Below are 24145 nucleotides of genomic sequence, written 5' to 3' on the forward strand. Positions count from 1 at the left end.
AAAAATAATAATAAAGTTGATCGTTTTTTGTACGGAAGACGTAATACTTATCAACTATATAGATTCTTATTAAGCCTTTGATATAGAAAAAAAAAGTTCAAATATTATTTTTATGGACTTTTTTCTTGAATTTACGTCATCTTCAAAAAAAATTGTAGCAATGCTTCTGACAGTCGCAAAGAAGAAAAGCAATGAAATTGAGTTTTTTCGATAATCAAATCATTCTAGTTTTTGAAGAAATTGATTTCACCAATTCGAATCGTAATTCGATTTTTCGTTCATATCTTTCACGGATATCGATTAGTCGTTTTATGTATGTTTGGTGCATGTCAAATAGGGATATTTACGATGGCTTTCTCCTCCCCCACCCCCCTCCCCCTTCATGTCACGGATTCTTTAACGTTTGTGCTGGTACTTCGTTGTTTCAAGTTGAAACAAGGTAACATTTTTGTCGATTGTGCTTCATGAATCGAACATAATTTTGAAAGTACGCAATGTAACGGTAATATGTAACTGTTACTGATTTTGCCGTAAAGATTTCGTCAGAATACTGTTGTAGAGATGAGTAGAGTGAGCTTAAACTGTGTTGGCCTGATCTGAGCGTTCTGCAGCTCCTACCAGTGATAGATACCGAAATATGTGCACAACATACAATTTATGAATGATTATTGTCCATTAAACTAATAGTCACGAAATCGCTGGATAAGGGGTGCCTTTAACAGGTACGTGCACAGAAAGTGAGTAATTTCATATTCCATTATCGGACGTTTCTCACAATTTGAAGAATAGATGCCAGCTATAGCATCACACACAACACTAGATAAGCATGAAAGGTACACACACACAAACTTCCCCGTAAAAGAGAGTAAAACGGTAGATAAATTGCTCGTAATGTTGATAGACCGGGGTTGTGCTCGGTTTAGAACATAATTTCCCAAACTTTATGCTTCATTGCCCCTTTCAATTTTTTTTCTCATCGTTCCCCCCCACCCCCAAACTCAAGCTAACCCATAGGATCCTATAATTAGATTGGATCCTAAATCCATAGCTTCTAACGCCTGCCTGGGCCCATTACATCACGATATTACCCTCTTTGGAGAAACGCTAGTTTAGAAGAATGTAAGACGGTTTCAGCAAGTAGTGTGATATTGACATTGATGTTGCTGGATATGTTCTCCATTCTACTCAAACCATAGACGTAAACTTTTATCCAGCCGTTGGCTTGAGCACCCCTTCCCCCACCACTTCCCAATATTTGCCACAATCTCCATGGCATTTGTACAAATATTAGGTCTGAACCCTATCGATACTTCCAATAACTTTACACTTGTGACTCAAATCGTGTTATTAGTGCTTGGTATGCTGCACAGTTTGCGCTCTACACTTCACTATCTTCCGTTTCTCTCAATGTAGAAATTGCTCCGACATTCACCTCATATGGAACCAGACATTAGGTAAGATGCAAACTCTATCGTTTTTGAGATATAGATGCAAGAGGTATTTGAACTCCAGGAGGTGCACCCTCTTGCATAGAAAGGGTTAGTCCTTTATTGTAAATTTTTCGAGCATGTCACGATATCTAACCGCAGGACATGAGGACCATCAAGAGTGGTTTCTGTAAGAAAGTAGATGCACTATCTCCCGTAATAAATTTGGATATGAACCCACATCAGATTGATATGCCGAGATCACGGCTAAACAAATCTCTAAAAGTTTAAAACGAAAATATTCAATTATCAGTGTATATATAAATGCCCTCGTCGAGGGGTCGAATCATGCCCAGTCAAAATTTTCACGTGCCTCGGGCAAAATATTTGTCCGACCCTGCTTGAGATACCCTTCACGGATGGTTTTACAACTGTTTGTCGTTGGAGAATACCTTTGTGCCAATATTTTATTGTGTGTATTCAATTTTTAGAATCTATTGTAAGTTGTCTGACGGTAATATGGCCAGATCTCTTCCTTCCCCAATTTTTTTTTTTTTTGTTTTTTTTTTTTGTTTTGATCGGAATTCGAAATTTTGTTATACTGTCTAGCTGTTTGTTTGGACACTGGCCTTATTTTATTTACTTTTTCCATTATTCCACAACTTTAGCTTGTTAATCATGACGTGCAGTTTTTAATGATGGTTCAACTGCATTCACTTCAATTTCAATCTGCATAAAATTCTGTCTGCCATTTAGGCTTAGAATATTCAACAGGTTGGTTTTATGGTCAGGTACGCTATATTCACTGCGCTTGTGCGAGTATCAAATTTCTTTTGTCAGAAATTTCATGAGGCCTTGGTCTCTAGGGGCTCCCTTCCCCAATTTTAATTCACTGAGAAGGAAGAAAAGGGATTTATATTCGCCAAATGTGTCAATTCCCATAAAAAAAATTTTAATTTTGATTCATTATTTTATATAACTGAGTTAAAACTTAAATTTATTTTCTGGGTGGGGGGATGTGTGCATCTTTATTTTTGTATTTAATTTTAAATCATAAGTTTGCTCTCTCTCTCGGTCAATTAACGTTTTCAAATCAATAAGTTCTTGCGTGAAAATGCCCATTAATTTATTGAGATAAGTACGTTGAGGATTTCATTGGCCATATTGGTCACCTGTTGGGAACATTATCAAGAGGTAGACTGTTTGAAGGAAAACTATTTTTTTCATTATTTTCCATTGAGAACATGTACCGTGGAATCTTTTTTTCTTCTTTTAACAATACTCTTTAAAGTATTTTTTTAACGTTATCTGTTTTTCGGAATTTATCGTATAAGCCTCTGCGAAATTTGCTGAAGCTTAAAATGGCCATATTGCCCTCACTTTACCCTATTGCGATTGAACAGGCGAACTTCATTCATGCTCGCGTATATGATATAATCGGAAATATGTGATACAAAATATATCTGATGCAGTACAAAATATATGTTCTCAGAGTCCTCCTATTCATCGTCGATGAAAAGCCGTTAAATGATATGGACTCGATAATGATCAATAACTTACAACTTGTGGAGTGGAAATTTCTTTTACTAACAGGGTTGATTGATTTCGTTATTTTTAGGTCATGCTTTTCATATTCATCGGGTGAAAAAAAAAAATGTGTTGCATAAGAAATTCTGTTTTGCCTTGATTAATAGAATTTGCGTGAGAGGAGAAAAACCCTTTCAACACACACACACACACACAAAAAATACACACAACAACCAGACGTGGCCCAATTGATTGCAGACCGGAAGAAACGGGTTGGAACCGGCGTTGTCGAGATTTATCTTCTTTCTGTGTGTGCTGGTTTGACTATCATTACTTTAACGTTACCTTCTTTTATTTAGAATTTCGAAACTTATACGAGCGCGTCTGTGGATAAGGAAGACCCTGGCGCTTGCGTGTGTTCATCTCGGTGATGTCAAAGGGATGGCAATTACAGAAAGGATGAGAGCGCCAATGGGGATTTCCCCTGTCGTTTGAGTGATTGATTGTTGGTTTGTGGACCACTGAGAATGGGAATATATGCTGTTTTTTTTTTTTTTTTATTTAGACAAGCCTTCTCCAAAAACCATCTGAACAGTACGGAAGCTTGAAACCAATGAAAATGTAGGTGCAATATTTAGATCAAGGTTGTTCAACCTTCGGGAGAGTGCGGTCCACTTTACTAATTTGGAAACGTGTCGTGACCACTTAATTTGGTGATCTATGGCAGCACTGCTGGTTACTCAAGTGATCTGAAACAGTGCCGCAGGTAATGTAACTCATCTGTAAATACGCCGCTCATACTTCAGTGATTCGGAAATATACCGCTGGTCACTTGTGCTTTTGCAGTCCTATGTCGAGAAGTACTCGACACGAGACTACATCAGGAAAAAATGGTATTTCATTTTTATGATATGGCTGGGGCCGTTAAACATAATTTTGTGTAATCCTTAAGACTCGAACTTATCAATCACATGAAAATTTTATGTGCAAATATCAATGTTCTAGTCGCCGTGGTAACCTGGAGCCGGGGATTTTGTAAACCCTGGATTATATTGGAAATGGTAAAATAACGTTTGTCACGACCAACCTTGCCTTTAATATTCATTTGCTCGAATCTGTTTTTCCCTCCTATGCATGGGGGAGAATCAATCCTTAATCCAGAAGCGGATTAAGGTCGGTTGAGGCCCCGGGCGCAGAAGAAAGTATTGGGCCCCTTAAATTGGAAAAAAGTGTAAAGTTGAGTTTTTTCGGGGACCTGTTGGAATGTGCGTGTATGTGTAGCGAACCTGACGTGTAGTTTGTGTAATGCTTGTTGTGTGTAAAAAAAAATACGCTTTTGAGTATTTATTCGCCGCTTAAAGAATTTAATGAATTACTTAATAAGGGGTCATTCAAGTATTACGTCATCATCGATGGGGGGAGGGGGTTTCCGATTTGCTGACTTTTGATGGGGAGGGGGGTTTGGATAATGCTTACGTCATCAACCACCCTTTATGAAAATATGAGTTAGGATTCAGAGGGGCAGAGCTGATGACGAAATTTTGCTGACAAGGGGGGGGGGGTCAAAAATGGCTGAAAATTTGCTTACGTAATACTTGAACGGTCCCTAAACAAAATTCAATTCAATGTATTGCCTCTGTAAACAGGTTTATAGTGATGCACCTATCACATCATGAAAAGTAGCGATGCCGAAAACAAAACTTTCGGTAATCAGGTGGTACTAAATACCGATATTATTGAAGACGCCCTCGGAAGAACTGAAATATGTGACGAGTTCAAAAATATATTAAAGGATATTTCGAGCGAAATCCGAAGAAATACCGTTTTATCGTGGTAAAGGATATCGTATCGAGAAGAGGTTAACATTAGAGTATAGGTGGTTTAAAAAAAATATTGTCATAGCGATGCTTGAATGTATATTTATTATTTATGCATATTTTATTGTTGCTATTTTTTTTTTTATTTCTTTTGCTGTAAATCTCGGTGAAAGTAGGATAGAAGGAAACGTGTTTCTCCAACAAAAATGTTGTTTTTAGCGTGATTAACTGTTCTCGACGCCGATGTGAAAAGCCATTAGGCATACAATTTCCGCTGTCTAAACTGTTCTAAACACCAACTGGTTCTCGCCGCTTTCTGAAGCTTGTGAAATGACATGAAATTAAGCAGAATTGTTTACTCACTTAATATAGAAATCGTTGAGTTTCTTTTTCCCCCCTCCTTGAGTTGTATGTATGTATGTATGTGGGCGGGTGATTATATAAAACAGAAAAGAGTCGCAAGATGTATGTCTTGATTGCGGGGTTTTTTCCGCCTCACACACACACATTTTTACTAACGAAAAAACTAATAATTTCCGTCCCAATAATTGCGTTGCCAATGTCTTTATCTGAAGGAAAATAGGTTCCCAAAAGAATTATTTGAGGATGGAACTGGAAAACTAATTTTTGTTTGTACAGTTATTTCATTGGTTTCTGTAATTTTAGTGGAAGGTGGGGGGGCATTTCATGTTTTATGCTAACTAATGTATTTGAAATTACTGAAAATTTATACCTGAAAGTACAGGTATCCGCAAAATAATCGCGTAAAGGAGTTGAATTTCACATGGGTGAGATAGTGATTAGGAGGGACGTTGTCAAGGTTGGTAAAAAAACCGGGGTTTTTTTTTTTGAAAAAAACCAAAAAACCGGGTTTTTTTGGTTTAAACCAGGTTTTTTTGGTTTGAATAGTATTAACATTAAAAACAATGAAATTTATGAAAAATCATTCAAACTTCTAATAATTAACTAAAATAAAATGTTTATTAATGTAATTAACACTATTCCCATGCTAAATATTTATTGATTAATTAATCAATAAATATTTATTACATTTTCACAAAAACCAACTTATGCAATTTAATTATTTTTTGCTCAACTCAATGGATTACTGTGTCTTTGAAAATTCTTTTAATGTTATTATTAATCATATAATATATATAAAGGTTTTTCTCCAGTTACTTTCAATGTACTTAATTGGGAAGCTATTTTGCAAAAAGTAATAAAAATTAGGTGAATATAATGTATTTAATGAAGCATAAATAATACAGATTAATTAACAATGATTTACGATATACAGGGCGATTATAACTAAGGTTCTGATTTCAAAACACTGTAAAAAAAGAACGATTGTCAAAATGACTTGAAAATTGACAAGAATATTCGTGAAGAAATTCAATTTTATTTGATAAAGTGGAAAAAATACTTAAAAATGTAAAATTAATGACATCATCCAACATGTGGGAAATTTGCTCGCAGAATGGAAACGATAGCCAGTCATGGCAAAATGATACCTTAATTATAGCATTGCACGATTTCATAATTCATGGAAACAAAAAAAAATGAAGTAATTGAACAAATAACTGCAATTTACTTAAGAAATGTTAAATATGTTGTCCAACCTGAGGTTGACAACAACAGAATCAGAGTATGCCATGGTCATAATGTGGATGTGCTTGCAATCTTGCAATTCAGCTTTATTAAACCAAACGTCGTCCCCCCCCCCCCCCGTTAATATTCCTGAGGAACTTCTAACATATGGGGAATGTGCTGGAGATTGCAATTCACCAAAGTTTGCAATCTGACCACTGTTTATAACATTTGAGGTACCCCCCACAGCCAGAAGTTGCAAGAGTTAAGGTGCATCCTGTCAAAATGGGTCTTCAGCAGCTGCTTTGCTGGTATTGCAATGTGCATCTTGATAGAAGTTCTATCCACACACTGATGCTGTGGAAGTGCCGAAATGATGTGGTTGCACAAAATAGATTATACTGCTGGCCAAGTACAGTATCATCTACTTGCACATTTTGCACTTTTTTCTTTTGCGAAAGAAACTTCCATTGCTTCAGGAGTATCCAAGCAAATTTTCAAGTCATTCGGATCAGTACTTATTGTTTTGGACATAATGGTTTTGGAATCAAAACTTAAATTATAATCACCCTGTATATAGCTGATTATTTTTCATAAATCTGTTACTACTATGCAGTAGAACCTTGATTAACTGGGCTTAACAGTGTGTGTGTGAAAGTATAAAAAAAAACCTATTTCTATTTTTTTTTTTTAATATTAAGACACGGAGATATACAGTAGGAGATGTGCTACTTCTTATGGGAAAGAAAATGAAAATGTATGTGAGGTAATGTAACAACTAGTACACTAGTCTTTGTCCTTTAAGGACAGTTGGTGTCTTTATTGGATTATAGGACCACCTGGCCGTAGCATGATGGTGTCACTACTGTAACTGCTTCTTTGTGAAGGGAAAAAGAAACCCTGTGAGATAATACACCACTACATTTAGATGTGTGATGCAATCCTTATTCATGAATTTGCTAAAGATAGAGCATCAGAATGTAGCCAAAGGTTAGAAAATGTTGTAAGAATGAGAAATTTTAGCTTTTATATATATAACTTTAAATAACTAAGATACTTCATATGAAAAATATATATATATTCTGGCCACTTTTCTGAGACTTTTTGAAAAAAACCCACTTATAAAATCTTATGTCATTTAAAGATATACCATCGGAATGTACCCCAAGGATATAAAATGTGGTAAAAGTGAAACATTTTGGCTAATAATGAACCAATATGATATTTTTCAAGGAAAAAAAATATTTAGACAACTTTTATTAGATTTTTTGAAAAAAACCACTTGGTTAAAACCAAGGTTTAAACCATGGGTTAAACCAACATGGTTTAAACCAAACAACCCTGGACGTTGTGCTCTTCAGTAGCACATTAAAAAAAAATCAATGAGTTATTTAAGCTCATAAGAAAAACATAATACAGGGTAAAAAGGCTATATACAGGGTGTCTTGTAAATGCTAATTTGACTTTTATCTCATCAACCGTCCGTGGTAGAGGTTATGGTTTCAATTTGAAAAATGCACAAAAGGCGTTCAAAAATTACCATGTACCAGTTTTGAGAGCGAAAATACTGTGTAAAAAAAAAAAGCATCTAAATTTTTTATACAGTCTCCCCCCCCCCCCACCCCGCGTACTCTAACTTCTAATTAGAAAGTTGTTGCCCTGTTTCTCCTGATGCCAAAAAAATTGCAAGTGCCTAAGTGCAGCGATGTTCGCTGAGATATTTGAATTCAAAATTCGGAGCAAAGTTGGGAAAGGAGCGTTCTCTGTTAGTTATTGCTGTTCTTTTATAAGTTTTCTCCGGTTTTTGAATTCAAATACCTTAGCGAATATTGCACTAGGAGTCTTTTCTTTTAGCCCCAGCAGATACAGGGCAACAAATTTTTAATTGGATGTTAAAAAGCAAGGGGGCGTATAAAATTTAGATTATTTTGTGACACTGTATTCTTTTCTGAATATTGGTGCACAGTAATGTTTTGAAAGCCTTTTTGAGCATTGTTCAAATTGGAATCATACCTGTACTACGGACGAATGTGAAATAAAGGTTGCATTAGCACTTACAGGGCACCCTGTATTTCTGATAATCTTCTATCCAATGACTATATAGTGTGTCTGTGTGGGTCTGCTTTTCTGTGTGTGTGTGGGAAGAAAAAACATTATATTCGACATGGCTTTTGACTAATCATCCCTATCCACAATGTAACCAGGACGTTCCTCTTGAAAAGTAGCTCAGATACTCATGGAGCAAGAACTCTCAGCCGGGGTTTCCGAAACATCGTAGGGGTGTCGTCAGAAATACTCTGGTAATGTTACAGGCATCCAGAGAACACATAAAAAGTAGAGGGTTCTCTAAAATCATGGTGGTTATGCTAGTTCTCTCCTTATAACATGGATATTTCAAGGGTTCCGCAAGGGCGGAAAATATTAAGAAACGCTATTGTAGAGGTTCAGCAGATTTTTCCAGGGACCCGGACGAATCAGGCATACAATTTCGGGGCTCTTTGGCCCGATTTTGTATATATTGTGTGTGTGTGGGGGGGGGGGCATGCAAGATTAATATTTATGCATTATCACAGAATATACAAATGCAGAGAAATATCTACTCACCGATGGAAATTCAGAACTAATGAGTGAAAAAAAATCTCAAATTGATGGAAATTAGGAATTAATGAGAAAAAAATCCCAGAATTGATTTGAAGTTAATGAGAGAAATAATTCCAGAATTAATGAAAATTCGGGAATTAAATCAGTTGAAGCTTACACACATTGTTTAGTGCAATTGATAGCCTATGCTGCAATATCAGTAGTTCATTAGTGAAATATTGAGAGAGCAAAGGTTCAGCAAGCTGAAAGCACTCTGCCCTGTTCCAAAAATAAGTTTAATATCTTGTCCCCACATATTTACAGGATACTTTCCGGATATTAAGTACTGCACTTAGATCTTAGACAAAAGGCCGAGAAGCGATAGCAGTTCATAAGTAGTAGTTAACTACAATTGTATTTTGATAGGTATATATTTCTTCACCTCTATTACCGTGAGTGCAAGGCCCCCACGAACCGCGGGGCCCGTTGCCTCCGCACTTGTCGCACAACCACCAAGGGCAGATCTGGATTATGCGCTTAGACTTGTGTATCGTAATTCCATATTACCTCCATTACATATTTTTTTTCTAATTTTCATTTTAAGCAATTCAAGTCGGGATAAAAAACAAATTACTTCACTGTCTTGATTTCTCATTATTTAGTCATAGCATGTATCGGAATATTAATCGTGCCTTGTTTCGTTTCGCGCCAGACAAAAAATAATAACTGCATATACGTCCTTATTCACCGTCCTATATGCTGTCTGGCTGCCATGACGTCAATGCGTTTCGTCGGATGTAAAAGCGTTTAATAATAATCTTTCTCTGGCCCCGGGGAAGCGATGGTCGGTCGGGGTTGTTGCTGGTGGGTTCGCTGCATTCGTCCTCGCACGCTGCTGGCAGTCAGGCAGGCACCACGTGCTCGAGCCGTGATAGAAATAAGAGGAGAAATCCACCACCACCACCAACCACCATGCTTGTGGCTTTTCTCTTTTCAGGTTTCCTCAACCTGCTTCCCAGAAACACCAAAAAAGAAAATTAAAGACGTGATCAGACTTGGCGAATAGAGTTTATCTTCATAAGGCCTCTTTATATTGCCCTTTCTTGTGTCAATAATTATTAAGATATTTGAATTTTCTCTTTTTATTACTATCCCGAATCAGTTGGAAAATTATGGGTGCAGCCATACACCGCGTTTCTCTCCCCATTTTAATCCTCGTGATAATTCTGTTCATTCCGCAGCTGCTCTGCCGGCTGTGGGTGACAGGTGTTTACGATATTTCTATCATTCGGTCGTTGCTTTGAATCATCTTCGATTATTGAAATGATTCACGTTTCGGTTCTTATGGATTCACACGTTCGAAACCTTTTTCTTTCTTTTCCGTGCCAAACGAGTTTGACTCTAATAAGGTGGGTGGCTGGAGGAAAAAAAGTTGGCAAGTTTTCTAATAACGGGGTTACCAAAAGTCTAGTGGCTCGTTGAATAAGTTGATATCTCTACTCGTATTTTTCGAGATTTGATTTCTTTTTTTAAGGCGAGCTTTAGTTATTCGGGCCCGTTATCATTTTTAGGACACGTGCAACGTACGTTAAGGCAGTCCTTTCTCATAATTCATCGATTTGCTTCCCGGTGGAAGTTCAATATGGAGAAGAATTTATTTGCGATTCTGCATAGTTGGAGTGACCGAATGTTTTGCGGACCTATCTTCACTGATTTTCAAGTTTTTTCGTTGAAAATAATATACAAATTTGTCAAAACTGAGCAATGTTTGGGTCTAAATTAGCGATACTTTGTGCGAATAAGCTGCGTGTCCCGGCTTTGTCATATTGAAATCTTTCTCGCCCTATCAGTCACATCAGCGGTTCTCAACGAGGGATGGAGAGGTATCTAAGAGTCCGAGTCTGAGATTAGATGAAAAAGAATCAACTTACCGTTTTTACAGAGCTATATACTATCTTATATAAGAATTTCTTTTTTTCATTTTGAAAGCTATGGATCCCCCAGAAGTTATTTTCTGGGGCCCTTTACCTAGCCAGAATTGCGGCCTACTTATTCACATACTTTTGAAAATCATATTACCATATCTCATTATCAAGAGGTCTGATATGCACTTGGGGTCCTAGGTTATGCCCCCTGCAGTGTTTTATTATAAGAATATGAAGCAATGGACACAAAGATTATGACGACCAATCTTGGGCTCCAGGCTCCCATGACAAGTAGAAAATTGCATTGAAACCTAAAATTTAATTTCCCTGATTCAAGATTGGAGGACAACACAAAATTTTTAAAGTTATATCGACAGAAATGGGGAAAATACCAAGACGGGAAGAAGAAATTACAAACTTTAAGGAACCAAAAAGTTTATTTGTTGCATCAGATCTAATCAAAGAGCATCCATGACTGAAACTTGTTCGTTATGTTTAGATGTTCATTGTAGCACATTTACACTTCAGAAGAAAATTTTTATCAGTTATTTCTTTGAATGAACTACTTGAATTCCTTTGTTTTTGCTACATGACCTATAAAGGCAAAAATCACTTACTGGTAGTCAACTAAAATCTAGAATATGCAAGGAAACAAAACTAGTTGAAAGCATAAAACTTTTTAATATCGTAACTTTTGTATCATCAAAATATAAAAATTGGATTTCCAAAAATGTCTCCTATTCAATCAAGTCCATATTTGAAAAAGGATTTTTTCATTATGGAATTCTCAGTAAAGTGTTCAAGATTACCATGTGAAAAATTTTAATAATTCACATGTAAAATATAAATTTTGTACAAATCTTCACATGGTGAAATTTTTTAAACAGTGTTACTTCATGGAGGGGGAGGAATGGCATGACACTTTTACAGTAATCAACCTCAAATACACTTAATCTTGGTCAGTTGATTTTGCACACACAAACATCTGTAAGGGGATACCAGATAAGAGGATAGCAATTTTATGGTGAATGATTGCTTAGCTTTATTCCCATGCACTAATAGGGAGAAATAAGATTGGATTTCACATTAGTCAAATTTACCAACAAAATAAGTGCTTATTTTCAGTCCAAATTCATCAAACATGATGAAAATAATACTTCTTAATTGGATGATGAATTTTTCCATTTGCTTTTGTAGTGAAAGACATATAAATTATACTGTCCTATAATTATGACAAAATTAGGTCCTAAAGATTCGGTGCAACCTTGATAACTCCACATTCCCAGTAACTCGACATATATTATTCCATAGTTGGCACAATACAAAATTTGATGAGGGTAAAACTTGTATAACTCGACACATGGTGACTATATCTCACTTAAGCCGACTGTGATTTATGCTGCTTTATCGCAACTTTTTCAGAAAGGGCCTATGTCTTGATGAATTCAAAAAATTTTACATTAGTTTCTGCCGTTTGTTGATTGATTGATATATGTCAAAGATTCTCCCCCACATGTTGGGTAGTTTTCAATCAGTGTTATCCAACTTTTCAGACACTCTGGATCGAATTGGAACTTCCCACAGAGCCTGCGGGTCACCAATTAATACTGAAGTAATTATAATTGTAAAATGGAATTCAGATTCACAAGGGCTTCCAATAAAATTTATATTCACATCTTAATAGAAGATGCCAGTGGGACCCTAGGTTGAGGAGCAAAAATAATGGAAACCTTTATTTTTTGAATTTACTTTATTATCAATTTTAACTATTTGTTCTGAAATGATTTTCCCAATTCTGAAAAAGTTTGATTTACCGATTAATTTAAATCTGAAATCCCTTAAATGATTGTAATTATTTAAATTGGTAATTCTGAAATTATTTCCTTCTCAATATGTCTTGAAATTATTTCTTTCAATAGCTATTCTTTTATTAATTGTGAAATAATTTATATTAGAAATCATGAAATTATTTTTCCCACTAATTGTGAAATTCTTTGCTTCAAAAATTCTGAAAATTTTGATAATTTCTATAATTTCATTAATTTTATAACTAATCATCTTTCAATATTTTTCACTCATTCCCTGAAAATGATTGGCAGGCCATGATAAAAGGCTCCGAAGGGTAAATGTGGCCCGCGGGTCATGTATTGAAGATCTCTGGGTTACTCTGTTTAGAACAAAGTCAGATAGAAAATCGGAATAAAATTTCTGAAAATTTCATCTTGAAAAATCTTAAAATCAAATTCCATTGTAAACTAAATTTAAAAAATACCATGACACTCATTAGAGCTCTTTAGTTCCCAAAAATGCTTTTCATACAAAAATTTTAATGAACAGTATTTGAATTTTTTTTTTTAAATGAAACGTTTTGCAAGTGCGACATCAGTCAAAAGTGGGCTAACTTGACACATGTCTAAGTCAACATGTTTTTCAATCCCCTTGGAGTGTTCAGCTGTCGAGGCTCCACTGTATCACTCTCTGTGTCAGTGCATTTCTCATAGTGTTAATATATTCCATCTATAAATGATAAATGGTGTATTACACTACTGTTTTCATGTCTGATTGTTGCGTTCACATGTGAAAAACTATATTTGCATAATTTCACAATAAAGTAGGCTTCATAATAAATCAATTTATTGAAGCAGTTTCACTGTATTTTTTATGATTAGATATGCCAATGAATCATGCTTAAGTGGATATTATGCTTCCAGTCTCAACAGTATCTACTTTTGAATTGTATAAAATATTAATTCCAACCATTTGTAGATCTGTGGTTGCTCTGAAATCGATTTAGGTTATTCACATTTTAGTATGAGAATATGAGTTGCTGCTTTTAAAATCAAAAAAGAGGAAGGATTTTATACTTGCTCAGTGACTTTGTATCAACCATCACTTGCCTTAAAACTAGGTCTGGCCCAATTAATCGTCGCAATTTAAAAATTTTAGTTGAGTTAACTGACTCAATCTATTCAATCAAAATTTGAAGTTTCCAAAAAAATTCAACTTGGTTTGACAAAACCGATTAGATGTCTTACAATTTAGGTTCCTCACTGTTCATAACATTTTAGATTAGTGACCGCATTTAAAAATATTTGAATCAATATTTTGATCATGTTTAAAAAGAAGTGGTTGTAATATGACCACTCCAATCGAATCAACTTTTTATTCTAATTACTCATTTAAGCCATTGTGCATTTTTTTAAAGATTGGATGATTTTATTCACATATACTGTATCTTTTTCTGTCTTCTGTTAGTTGGCTCGATCAGATAGCTTCCGATTGGCTGTGACACCAAGCATTCCGGACGACGGTCGTACTCCTGACGGCAAGCCAAAGATTATAAAGACCGGTATGGGTGGAAAAGGGAAAAAGAAGGGTAAACCCGATCTGGATGAGTTGAAGCAGGAGGTGTCTATGGTAAGTATGTTACTGTGGTCACTAAGTGCAAGTTATTAATTGAAATAAGAACCTTTTTAAAACAAAATGCACTCAAAACCTCACTTTTTAAACTGATTCTGCAATTGACGTCTCTCCATCATAGTATTTTTTTTTTTTGAATGTATGAACAAGAGCTGATTCAAAAAGAATGATCAGTACCCCATTATAGAAAAAACATGAAAGAAGCAAGCCTCAGATAGCAGATGAATGTGGGATCTTCACTGTAAATACATAAAATGTTTGACGGGATTTTGTTCATTTATATGTTCATATTATACATGAAACAATGTTCTATTCCAAACAGCGCAGTGAACCATGTTTCTGCTATTGCAGCCATATTACAATAAATGAAATTGCAGATCTTTGTTAGAATAGAATCTGGTGCCAAAGATTAATGGTTTTTTTGAAGAGCAAGTAATAGTCACTAGGGCCCAAATCTAAACTGTAGGTAGAATGTGATTCTACATTTCCATTTGGATTTTTAGATTAATTGCTGTTTGCAAAGAACAGTCAAAACTATCTCAGAGAATCTGTTTCTCTTTCAGCACCTATAATTTTGATTTTGTACTATGAATAGCAAGAAACCATTAAAAAATTCATGTACATAACACAGGTCTGTGATAAAAAAAAAAAAAAGCTTTCTTAAAAATAATTAGTTTTTTATAGTTTTTTATGCTAATTACTAGAAAAATAATTAAAAAATTCCATCACTTCTAGTTTTTAAGATAAAGTGAAATTTAAATTTCAATAGTAATGCATAGGCAGTATACAAACCACATTGAAACTTTGGAAATGATTTACTATATTTGTTTACAACACAGATACACCAGTGAATTTTATGGGGATTTTTGGGTGCTGATTCCGATCTGGCATTGGTTTTGTCAGATGGGATCTACTTTTTGACATAAGTGAAAATTAAACTTCAATGGTAATACATAAGCAGCATGCAAATCAGATTGCAGATTTGTTATGGATAAATATAGTAAATCATTGATAAAGTTATTTCATTTATTTTAGGGCCTATCATTACAATGACAGAGTTAAGATATAAGTGAAGTATGTATTTATGAGGTAATAAAAATAAAAGTTCCTAAACATTTCGATGAGTTATCTCTACCCAAAATATGAAATTGTTTTGTGAAAAAACCTTATGTGATAGAAAAATTAATAGAATTTTTGGAATCAATGCTGCAAATAATATAAAAATCTATATCAAAACTCAAAAACCTTTTTCCAAGGAGGATAATCTCAACTCATGTAAAAATTTTGGGCACCTTATTCATTGTGCAATTTATTGATTGTTATTAGATTTTTATTATTAGTTTTGGATCACTATGCACTTCGAAAATAGTTTTGCGAAATGTTAAATACACAATAATAACAGGCTTTTAACCCCACACAATACTCATTCACAAAGCTTATCAAAATTTTTCATATCAAATACTGTAATTTTTCATGAAAACTACTTAACCTTACATAATACAGACACAAATAGTATTATATTTTATAATTCTATATTTTGTTCTGTTGTATATATGTTTATGAATGTATATAAAGTCATGTAGCCAGATAGGTATCACATTTTTTATTTCCCATAAAATTTAACCCAAATTTTTATGAATAGTTGATAATTTTTAAAATAATCAATCACAAAATATTGCATAAGAGACCAGAAATAGATCTTGGGTGATTTTTCACTATATATTGCTAGACTAATCTTAATTTATGCAACATCGTCTTTATTTGATTTTTTTTATATTAATGCTGTTTATGTAGCAAATCAATATGACTCATTTTCATTTAATCATTAAAGGATGAGCACAAAATCTCAGTGGATGAATTGATAGCCAGGTTGAGGACAAACTCTGACACGGTAAGCAGATTTTTTAATATCTGTTTTCATGTATTTTCTTAACGTTTCCAATGCTAAATAAAAAATGTATGAAAAATATTATGAACTTTTGACAACTTACTATCCATAATTATTGATATAAAGAAACTTTCATGGTTTAAGTTAATGGCTAACGTTTTGCCCACAGTTGCTGCGAGCATCTTCAAAGGTGAGTCTGGTATAGTGGAACTTTGGTAACAAGCTTAATTTGTCCCTTGAATGTGCTCGTTATTCAAATCGCTCGTATAACGAATCAAACTTCCCCATAGGAAATAATGTAAACTCAGATGATTTGTTCCACAATTATTCATTCACATAAAAATGACTAATAAAAGCGCTCATCAATAATACAATACACTAATGATTTATTTAATAATGCAATACACCATAGTAAACATACAGTACAATATTTTTGCAACTACCAGCGAGAGGACTACTATTTCTTAGGACTAATTGTAATTTGCTGGCTCACCAAACTTTTTCTTTTTGTGCGAATTTGGAAAGGAACCAGTAGAATAATAATAAATCCAGCAATCGTTTGCTGCGATTGGCTGGATAGCTCATGTTCATTCTGTTACTATTTTGAATTGGTAGAGATCTATAAAAAAATAGTAACCATTCTCATCCAATCGAAAATAAGCGTGAGATATCCAGCCAATCGCAGCAAACTATAAAAAGTGAAGTTGGAAAACTTGGTGAGGGTACCTTGTCACCACTCAAAAGTATCAGACTTGCCTCTGAAGATGCTCGCCACAGCTGCGACCAAAATGTTAGAAGGAAATAGAAGCCCACGGGTGCCTGACAGGCTAAGTTAACCCTTATTTTCAATTAGACACTAGCCGTGAAAGCCTACACTAATTCACTGGAAAAAAAGACATTTGAAAAAAGCTCCAAACTAAAAACATTTTATCTCCCTATAGTTTTATGAAAGAAGAAAGAATAGATGAAAATATATTCTTACTAATAAAATACATAAATTGCATCTTACCTGTCACAGGGCTATGTACATTTGTCAGGAAAAATGTTCTGATCATTGGGGATCGCACAAGACGGAAACAGGACAAGCATTAAGGAAGGTAACATATGGGGAGGGGGGCGGCAGACAATGCCTCCCTAGTGCCTATGGCAGAGTGTGTGTGTGTGTGTGTGTATATATATATATATATATATATATATATATAAATTTGGATCATCATGCCCCTCCCAGCCTTCATGTTCATCTCCGCCTGTGAGATAGCAATATGTCTTTATAATATTTTGTCTAAATATCTCTTTTTCTATGAAAAACAAACCCATTGTCACTCCAATATATTCAACTAAAGCATCTGCTGTGGCAGTTAAGAATTTCCAAAACCATGAATTCTCTCAAAGTGCATTTTAATTACTTTAGAAAGTGTTATATTTAAATGAAAATTAAATATTTTGGAGTGGGAAAATAATTTTATATTATAAAGGAATGATTTGATTCTCAAGACATTTCTGATATCGTCAGTGCTTTCATAAATCAACATTTTGGAATAAATTTCATGACTTCAATCCTAGATATTGCAAAAAGAAACACAATATATTTTTTAATTTACAAGAATAATCCATTTCTATTTTTTCTTTATATACAAGTTATATATATTCCGTTATTGTTTTTTTTTTTTTCACAGGGGCTGACAGCACAACAAGCTAGGGAGATCTATGAACGGGATGGACCGAATGCATTAACACCACCAAAGAAAACCCCGGAGTGGGTGAAGTTCTGTAAACAACTGTTTGGTGGTTTTGCCCTGTTACTGTGGATAGGATCTATTCTTTGTTTTATCGCTTATTCAATTCAAGCAGGGACCTCCGAAGGGCCTGTTGAAGACAATGTGAGTTTTGACAAATATTTCATTAATTTGGTTTCATTCAAATCGTGTAAATTCACACATCAATGATGTCATGTAAAAATTGTGGCATCATTGGTTTATTCTGCATTGAGCATAATAAATGTGGCAAGTTAAGCTCTTAAAACTTTTTTGCTTATTTGCATACAGGGCTGTATTGTGCCTTCTTCGGGCCCCTCTTGGAAGGTTATTATTATGGAAAACAAATGTAAACTTTTGTGGGTGGGTGGGGGGAGGGCCCTTCAGCTTAGGGACCAGGGCAGTGCTCCAATTGCCCCCCAGCCTAGTTACAGCCCTGCTTGTATATCATTCTTGTATATACGAGGTGTATAGGTAATAGCAGGGTGCAGTAGCCTGGGTTGATAAGATACTCTCATTGAGTACCAAAGGATGTTTAGAGGTTTCACAAGTTCGATACCTGGTTTGTCCTTATCAGAAATTTTCCTGGTAGGGGGAATGCAATGGAAACAGTGACATGACCACAGAAAAAGATTGCTACTTCAGTGCGTCCCACACAGAGGGGTTAATGCACCAACCTCGGTAAGTATATAAAAAAGGCTGCTGTTCAGAATCTGCAATAAATTGTAGGTGTTGATCTAATTCGCCATTGTTTCCAGAAAACTATGGTGGTGTGACAAAAATGATCGAATAGGTAACAGCACACATGCTATTTTACTGGTGAACCGTTGATCCTAGAGGCATATTTCCAATTAGGGAAAGTATCCAAATAATATGTAAGACTCAGGTATGTCATCTCATTAATGCTGCAAGGGGTCATATATTTATTAAAATAAAAAACTATTCTTATAATGTACACCCTGTTCTCTAACTTCCAATTAGAATGTTCTTGCTCTGTCTCTCCTGGTGTCAAAAAAAAAAATCCACTCTTGCAAGTGCAATATTCGCTGAGATATTCGAATTCAAAAAACTTGGTTATAAAAATAGAGGTGGGTATCTTGTACATGCATAGTAATACAGATACATCTTATTCAATTTTTTTTTCTTCAAATTTTAAGCCTAAAAAATTTGGGTTCCTAATACACTTCAAAATATGGTAACCTGAGTGAATCCAATGTCTATAGTAACAGACTATGATTTTCTTTAGGTTTATCCATTGCAGTTTCATATTAATCCAAACTGAAGCTCTTTCTTATGTGATGCTGTTGATATATTGTCAATATGTCAAGCTAGAGTTCACATCTAATATGTTGGTTTTATTGAACCTACAAAAATAAAAAATGTTTCTAATACTCAAGCAAGTTAATATATAACTTTACCTAGCATTTTTCAACTTTTCTGAATCCAAGAGCCACGAAAATATCTAAAAAAATTGATATACCATTAATCTCAAAGCCACAACTAGATGTTTGGACAGCTGGGGCAAGCATGTATGCATGTATTTTGGTGTTCCCCCCCCCATAATGTCTAAGGAGAAATAAAAGGAGGAAATTTGCCCCCGAGTCACCAGACTCATCTGCTCCTCTCTAGTTGCGGCCCTGATTAATCAGCCAAATATTTTATTCAAATCTATATGAATATTTAATTGCAATGATTTAATGATTTTCATTCAGTTAAAACAAAGTTTTCAAATATCTTTGTCCATCACCAGCTGGAAAATATGCTGGCTTTATGAATTTTATATTTTGCACTAATAGGATGTTCATATTATGTTTTTTTCTTTACAATATTCCTTAAAAAAAGAGTATTGAAGAAAGACAAAAGTTGATCTTTGGTGAAATTATGGAATGTAATTTTTATAAAAAATATTTCTGAGTCATCTATTTTCGATTTCTTTTTGTTAATATTTTACATTCTTTTATTTACCATAAACCTAATTATTATTATTATTATTTCAGTTATATTTAGGTATTGTGTTAGCTACTGTTGTAATTGTTACTGGATGTTTCTCATATTATCAAGAAGCTAGAAGTTCAAAAATTATGGAGTCTTTCAAGAACATGGTGCCTCAGGTATGAAATCTTATTGTAGAATATTTTTATTATTTTTTCAATGACAAATTGTTTAATCAACATTTATATTAGTGTTATAATAATCCTTCTACCACTTTGCAGATTGATATTTACTATTACAGTCGAACCCTGTTGTAGCACCACAAATTTTCAGTGAACAAATCTTCCATATAGGGATTATTTTTTAAAAAAAGTGTTTTAGAGCCAACTATTGTTTTGGTGTATTGTATACAAAGTCTGTCAATTTCCTTGAATTTCTAAATTTCTTTTCCCATTATTTTTTTTTCAAAAATATTTTCTCCTTAATTCACCTAATGAGATGCTTTTCCCCTCATCTATCTCAAAGTTATAAAAATTAATTCCTAAAATAAGGAACATCTATGGTATAGCTGCGGTATTTTTTTAAAAAGAAATCGGAGGTTAAATGTATAGCCTATTTCGATAGAATAGCAGCTTACGTCTCCATCATAATCTCTCGGACCAGAAAAGCTTTGAAAATTTACATTCACAAATCATGCATGTTGTGATTTTGTGCAAATCATTGGTGCATGAATTTTCAACTTGCTAGTCATATTTTCGAAAAGATCAGTTGTATTTGCTGTGTATGACAAAGTTTTCAAGGGCCAAAGTTGAATTAATAAGGCTAGTGAAATTATTCAAACACATTTGTTTTGATTGGTGCAGAGATCTTATCTGCCTAAATATGCATATTGAACTTCTTGTCCTACATCATATTTTATAATAATCAAATACAATTAAGTCTCTGTAACATACTATTTGACAAAATTATTTTTTTTGTGAAATGTTCATCAGAGTGCTCATGCTTTTCTTGATTCTCTCTAGTAAAAATTATTTCTTAATTTGATAATTTTCATTATAAAAATGTTCTATAAATTTTTCTTATGCCCAATTTTTTGATGAAAAGACTTCTTTATATGAAGACCAGACCTGTGTTTTGAAATTTTTTCTAAGCTGGATAAAATTGGTTTAGCCAGCTTGATTTTCAAAATGAAGCTTTTACACCCATAGTCACAATAAACTTTTCTTCAGAAACAAATACAGTATACTCTTGATAATCCGACCATGCAGTAGTCCAGCCCAACCAGTAAGCTGGCATTTTTAGTCAGGTTTTCTTTGAGCTATAGAAGAGAAAAGCATGTGTTGCTGCATATGCATGCTCAGAAGTTTATATGTGAATGGTTTTTTCCAATTAACTGCTAGTAATCCCTGGTCTGATATGCGTCGGATTAGCAAGAGTCTACTGCATGTCAATTGGATTAAATTCTTTGAGAGAGAGAGTTTAATTAAATCCTAGAATAATTTTGATTCATTTTATTTTCACCCAGTGAGAAAACATGTTGCTCAATAGGAAAAGAAATCATCTTGAATAACTTCTCTTCTCAGTAGTTCTAATCCAAAAGTATTCCGTTATCACTAATGAAAATATATATATTGAAAAAATAAAAAAACAATTTTCTCTTTTGAATAATTTATGTACTCTCTGAGAGTTAAATACATGATCAGGCCAAAAATAGGATTTCTTTTGTATATAAATATTGCTTTTGCAAATTTTCATAGCTTATTAATTCTAACAGTGGATTGAACTTTTTTAAAAAATCATTAATATAGTGACTAATGAATTTCGAAAAAAAATTTATTCATCAATTTTAATATTGTGCATCCTTTTTCAACTCTGCCTTTAGTATGCCACAGTGATCAGAGAAGGTCAAAAACATACACTGCCAGCAGAAGATGTTGTGGCGGGAGATCTCGTGGAAGTGAAAGGTGGAGATAGGATACCAGCAGATATACGTGTTATCTCTGCTCAAGGTTTCAAAGTAGACAATTCATCCCTCACGGGAGAGTCTGAGCCCCAGACCCGATCTCCAGATATGACTAATGAGAATCCATTAGAAACAAGAAACATTGCATTTTTCTCCACAAACTGTGTAGAAGGTATGTAGCTCATAATTTCTGTGTGATAATAGTGAAAATGATTGCGTGAAAGCTGCTTTCACATTCATAATAAACAATTGTAAACGCATGAACACAAGCAAATTGAGTTTTCATGCCATATATACCTGTGATCGTTGAACGATAGCTTATGTTTTGAATGAATTAAAATGGTTTGAGAAGCGTCTAATTTTCCAAATTCTTCTACAGGAACTGGTCGTGGCATTGTGATAAATACTGGAGACAGAACAGTCATGGGTCGAATCGCTAACTTGGCATCTGGTCTGGAGATGGGTGATACACCCATCGCTCGTGAAATAGCCCATTTTATCCATATCATCACGAGTGTTGCTGTTTTCTTAGGTGTAACGTTTTTCTTCATTGCTTTCATCCTTGGTTATTACTGGTTGGATGCCGTCATTTTCCTCATTGGTATCATTGTGGCTAACGTGCCTGAAGGTCTTCTCGCTACTGTAACAGTGAGTGTCAGTCATATTGTGAAATTGTGTACAATATTCTTACAAAATGTTGCTGATCTGAAGTTTGTTATTGAAATCAATATCGGCAGAAATTTTTAAGCAGCCATTTTTGATGGCTACATCAATTTATTTTCATCAAATTAGCAGGAAGCTTTGTGTTGTAAATTTAAGATTTAAAGAAGGGTTTGTCGTTACAATGCCAATAACAGTGGTGAATAAGTTCAGTAAATAAACGTTGAATTACATATAGTAGAGCCTTGATTATCCAGGCTAATGTTGGGGAAGGGTGAACACAGGTAATTGGAAAACATGGTTAAACTGTCAGGAGTTAAAATACATACTTTTTTCCAATTTTGTTTACCTGTTTAAAATGAATACCTACTGTAGATATTCATATTATCCATGCAAAAAAAGTAATAAAATATTACACATATTGAAGGATAGCCGCACTACTAATATACTAGGTTTGATTGAAAATGGGCAGAAAAAAGTAGAACCTCGACTACCTGGCTAATTTTGAGGAAGATTATCATGCACAACCAGAAACCACTGCTATCCTTCGCCAGTTATTCTGCACAGTTATAAAATGTACTACGAAATTGGTGTACTATGACACGGAATAGTGCTTGTCCATTCAATGAGTCATGAGGATTGGTCATATTCTAGTTTTTATGTGCGCATAGGGGGCTGCCGTTTATATGCATTATTGATATGGGAGGTTCAGTTCAGAGAAGGAAGGAAGGCAGTTCTGTAAAATGGTGAAGAAATCCAGTTCTATACGAAATATATGGGTTTGTTTTCATCGCAAAACCTTCATAAAATCTCACATAACTAACAAAAACATGGATAGTGAAGAGCTGAACATGAAATTTTCATAGCATGGTTAATCCATGCCCAGAAAAGTGAGGTTATACAGTTTATATATATGTGTGTGTATAAACAATACATTATACATCGATTGATATTGAATGCAGGGAGATAGAGTAAACTATGGCTATAAGTGTTAATAATAATAAATTATTGTTAACCTTAATTAACCATAGATCGGTAACGATTTTTAATCCCCCGATCCAGGGTGTAAAATTTTCATTTAGTACAATGTCTAATTTTAAACATATTTACTACATTGAATGTTTTCTTCTTGAGGTATGCTTGACATTAACGGCAAAGAGAATGGCTTCTAAAAACTGCCTTGTAAAGAACTTGGAAGCTGTTGAAACTCTTGGTTCCACTTCAACCATCTGCTCTGATAAAACTGGTACTCTGACACAGAACCGAATGACAGTGGCACACATGTGGTTCGATAACCAAATCATTGAGGCTGATACAACTGAGGACCAATCAGGTATATACATTTTCATTCTATGCTACAGATTCTATGAAATTTTTTTTTTAAATTATATAATGTGATCATCACATATTCCCAAGAGATCTTTACGATCTGTCCAGGGAAAATTTTTGTTTTTATCTCCACAAATATATATCAAACTGTTTTTAAAAGAAAAATCCTTAAATCATTGAAGTCTGTCATGATTTCATTTGATTTTCATTTTGAAGTGAAATAATATATGTGGTTGAAATAAAGATATATTGCTATATCTTTCTCTTCATACATTTTGACATCTGGTGGCCTTGATATCATTTATAAGTTATTAGCTTATTACTATTGCCGTCCAT

The 24145-nt window shown here is 34.3% G+C and overlaps 1 protein-coding gene and 1 pseudogene across 4 annotated transcripts in view; one reads left to right on the forward strand and one right to left on the reverse strand.

The window, feature by feature from the left end:
- The window catches only part of LOC149076154 (sodium/potassium-transporting ATPase subunit alpha-like), a 137511-nt gene that overhangs the window by 79094 nt on the left and 34272 nt on the right, over positions 1-24145 (forward strand). For all 4 annotated transcript variants that reach the window (XM_089243698.1, XM_089243696.1, XM_089243697.1 and 1 more), the window contains exons 2-8: positions 14119-14280; positions 16115-16174; positions 17848-18051; positions 19923-20036; positions 21740-21992; positions 22200-22468; positions 23615-23813. In XM_089243698.1, the coding sequence (XP_089099824.1) occupies positions 14215-14280; positions 16115-16174; positions 17848-18051; positions 19923-20036; positions 21740-21992; positions 22200-22468; positions 23615-23813 (1165 nt within the window). In that variant the 5' untranslated portion in view covers positions 14119-14214. The remainder of the gene's footprint in view (positions 1-14118; positions 14281-16114; positions 16175-17847; positions 18052-19922; positions 20037-21739; positions 21993-22199; positions 22469-23614; positions 23814-24145) is intronic.
- Positions 9143-9321, reverse strand: LOC149076155 (U2 spliceosomal RNA; annotated as a pseudogene).

The sequence above is a fragment of the Pholcus phalangioides genome, unplaced genomic scaffold, assembly GCF_987345545.1.
Source record: "Pholcus phalangioides strain wild (caught in Gottingen) unplaced genomic scaffold, Ppha-v1.0 ptg000015l_1, whole genome shotgun sequence".
In the NCBI taxonomy this organism is placed as follows: domain Eukaryota; kingdom Metazoa; phylum Arthropoda; class Arachnida; order Araneae; family Pholcidae; genus Pholcus; species Pholcus phalangioides.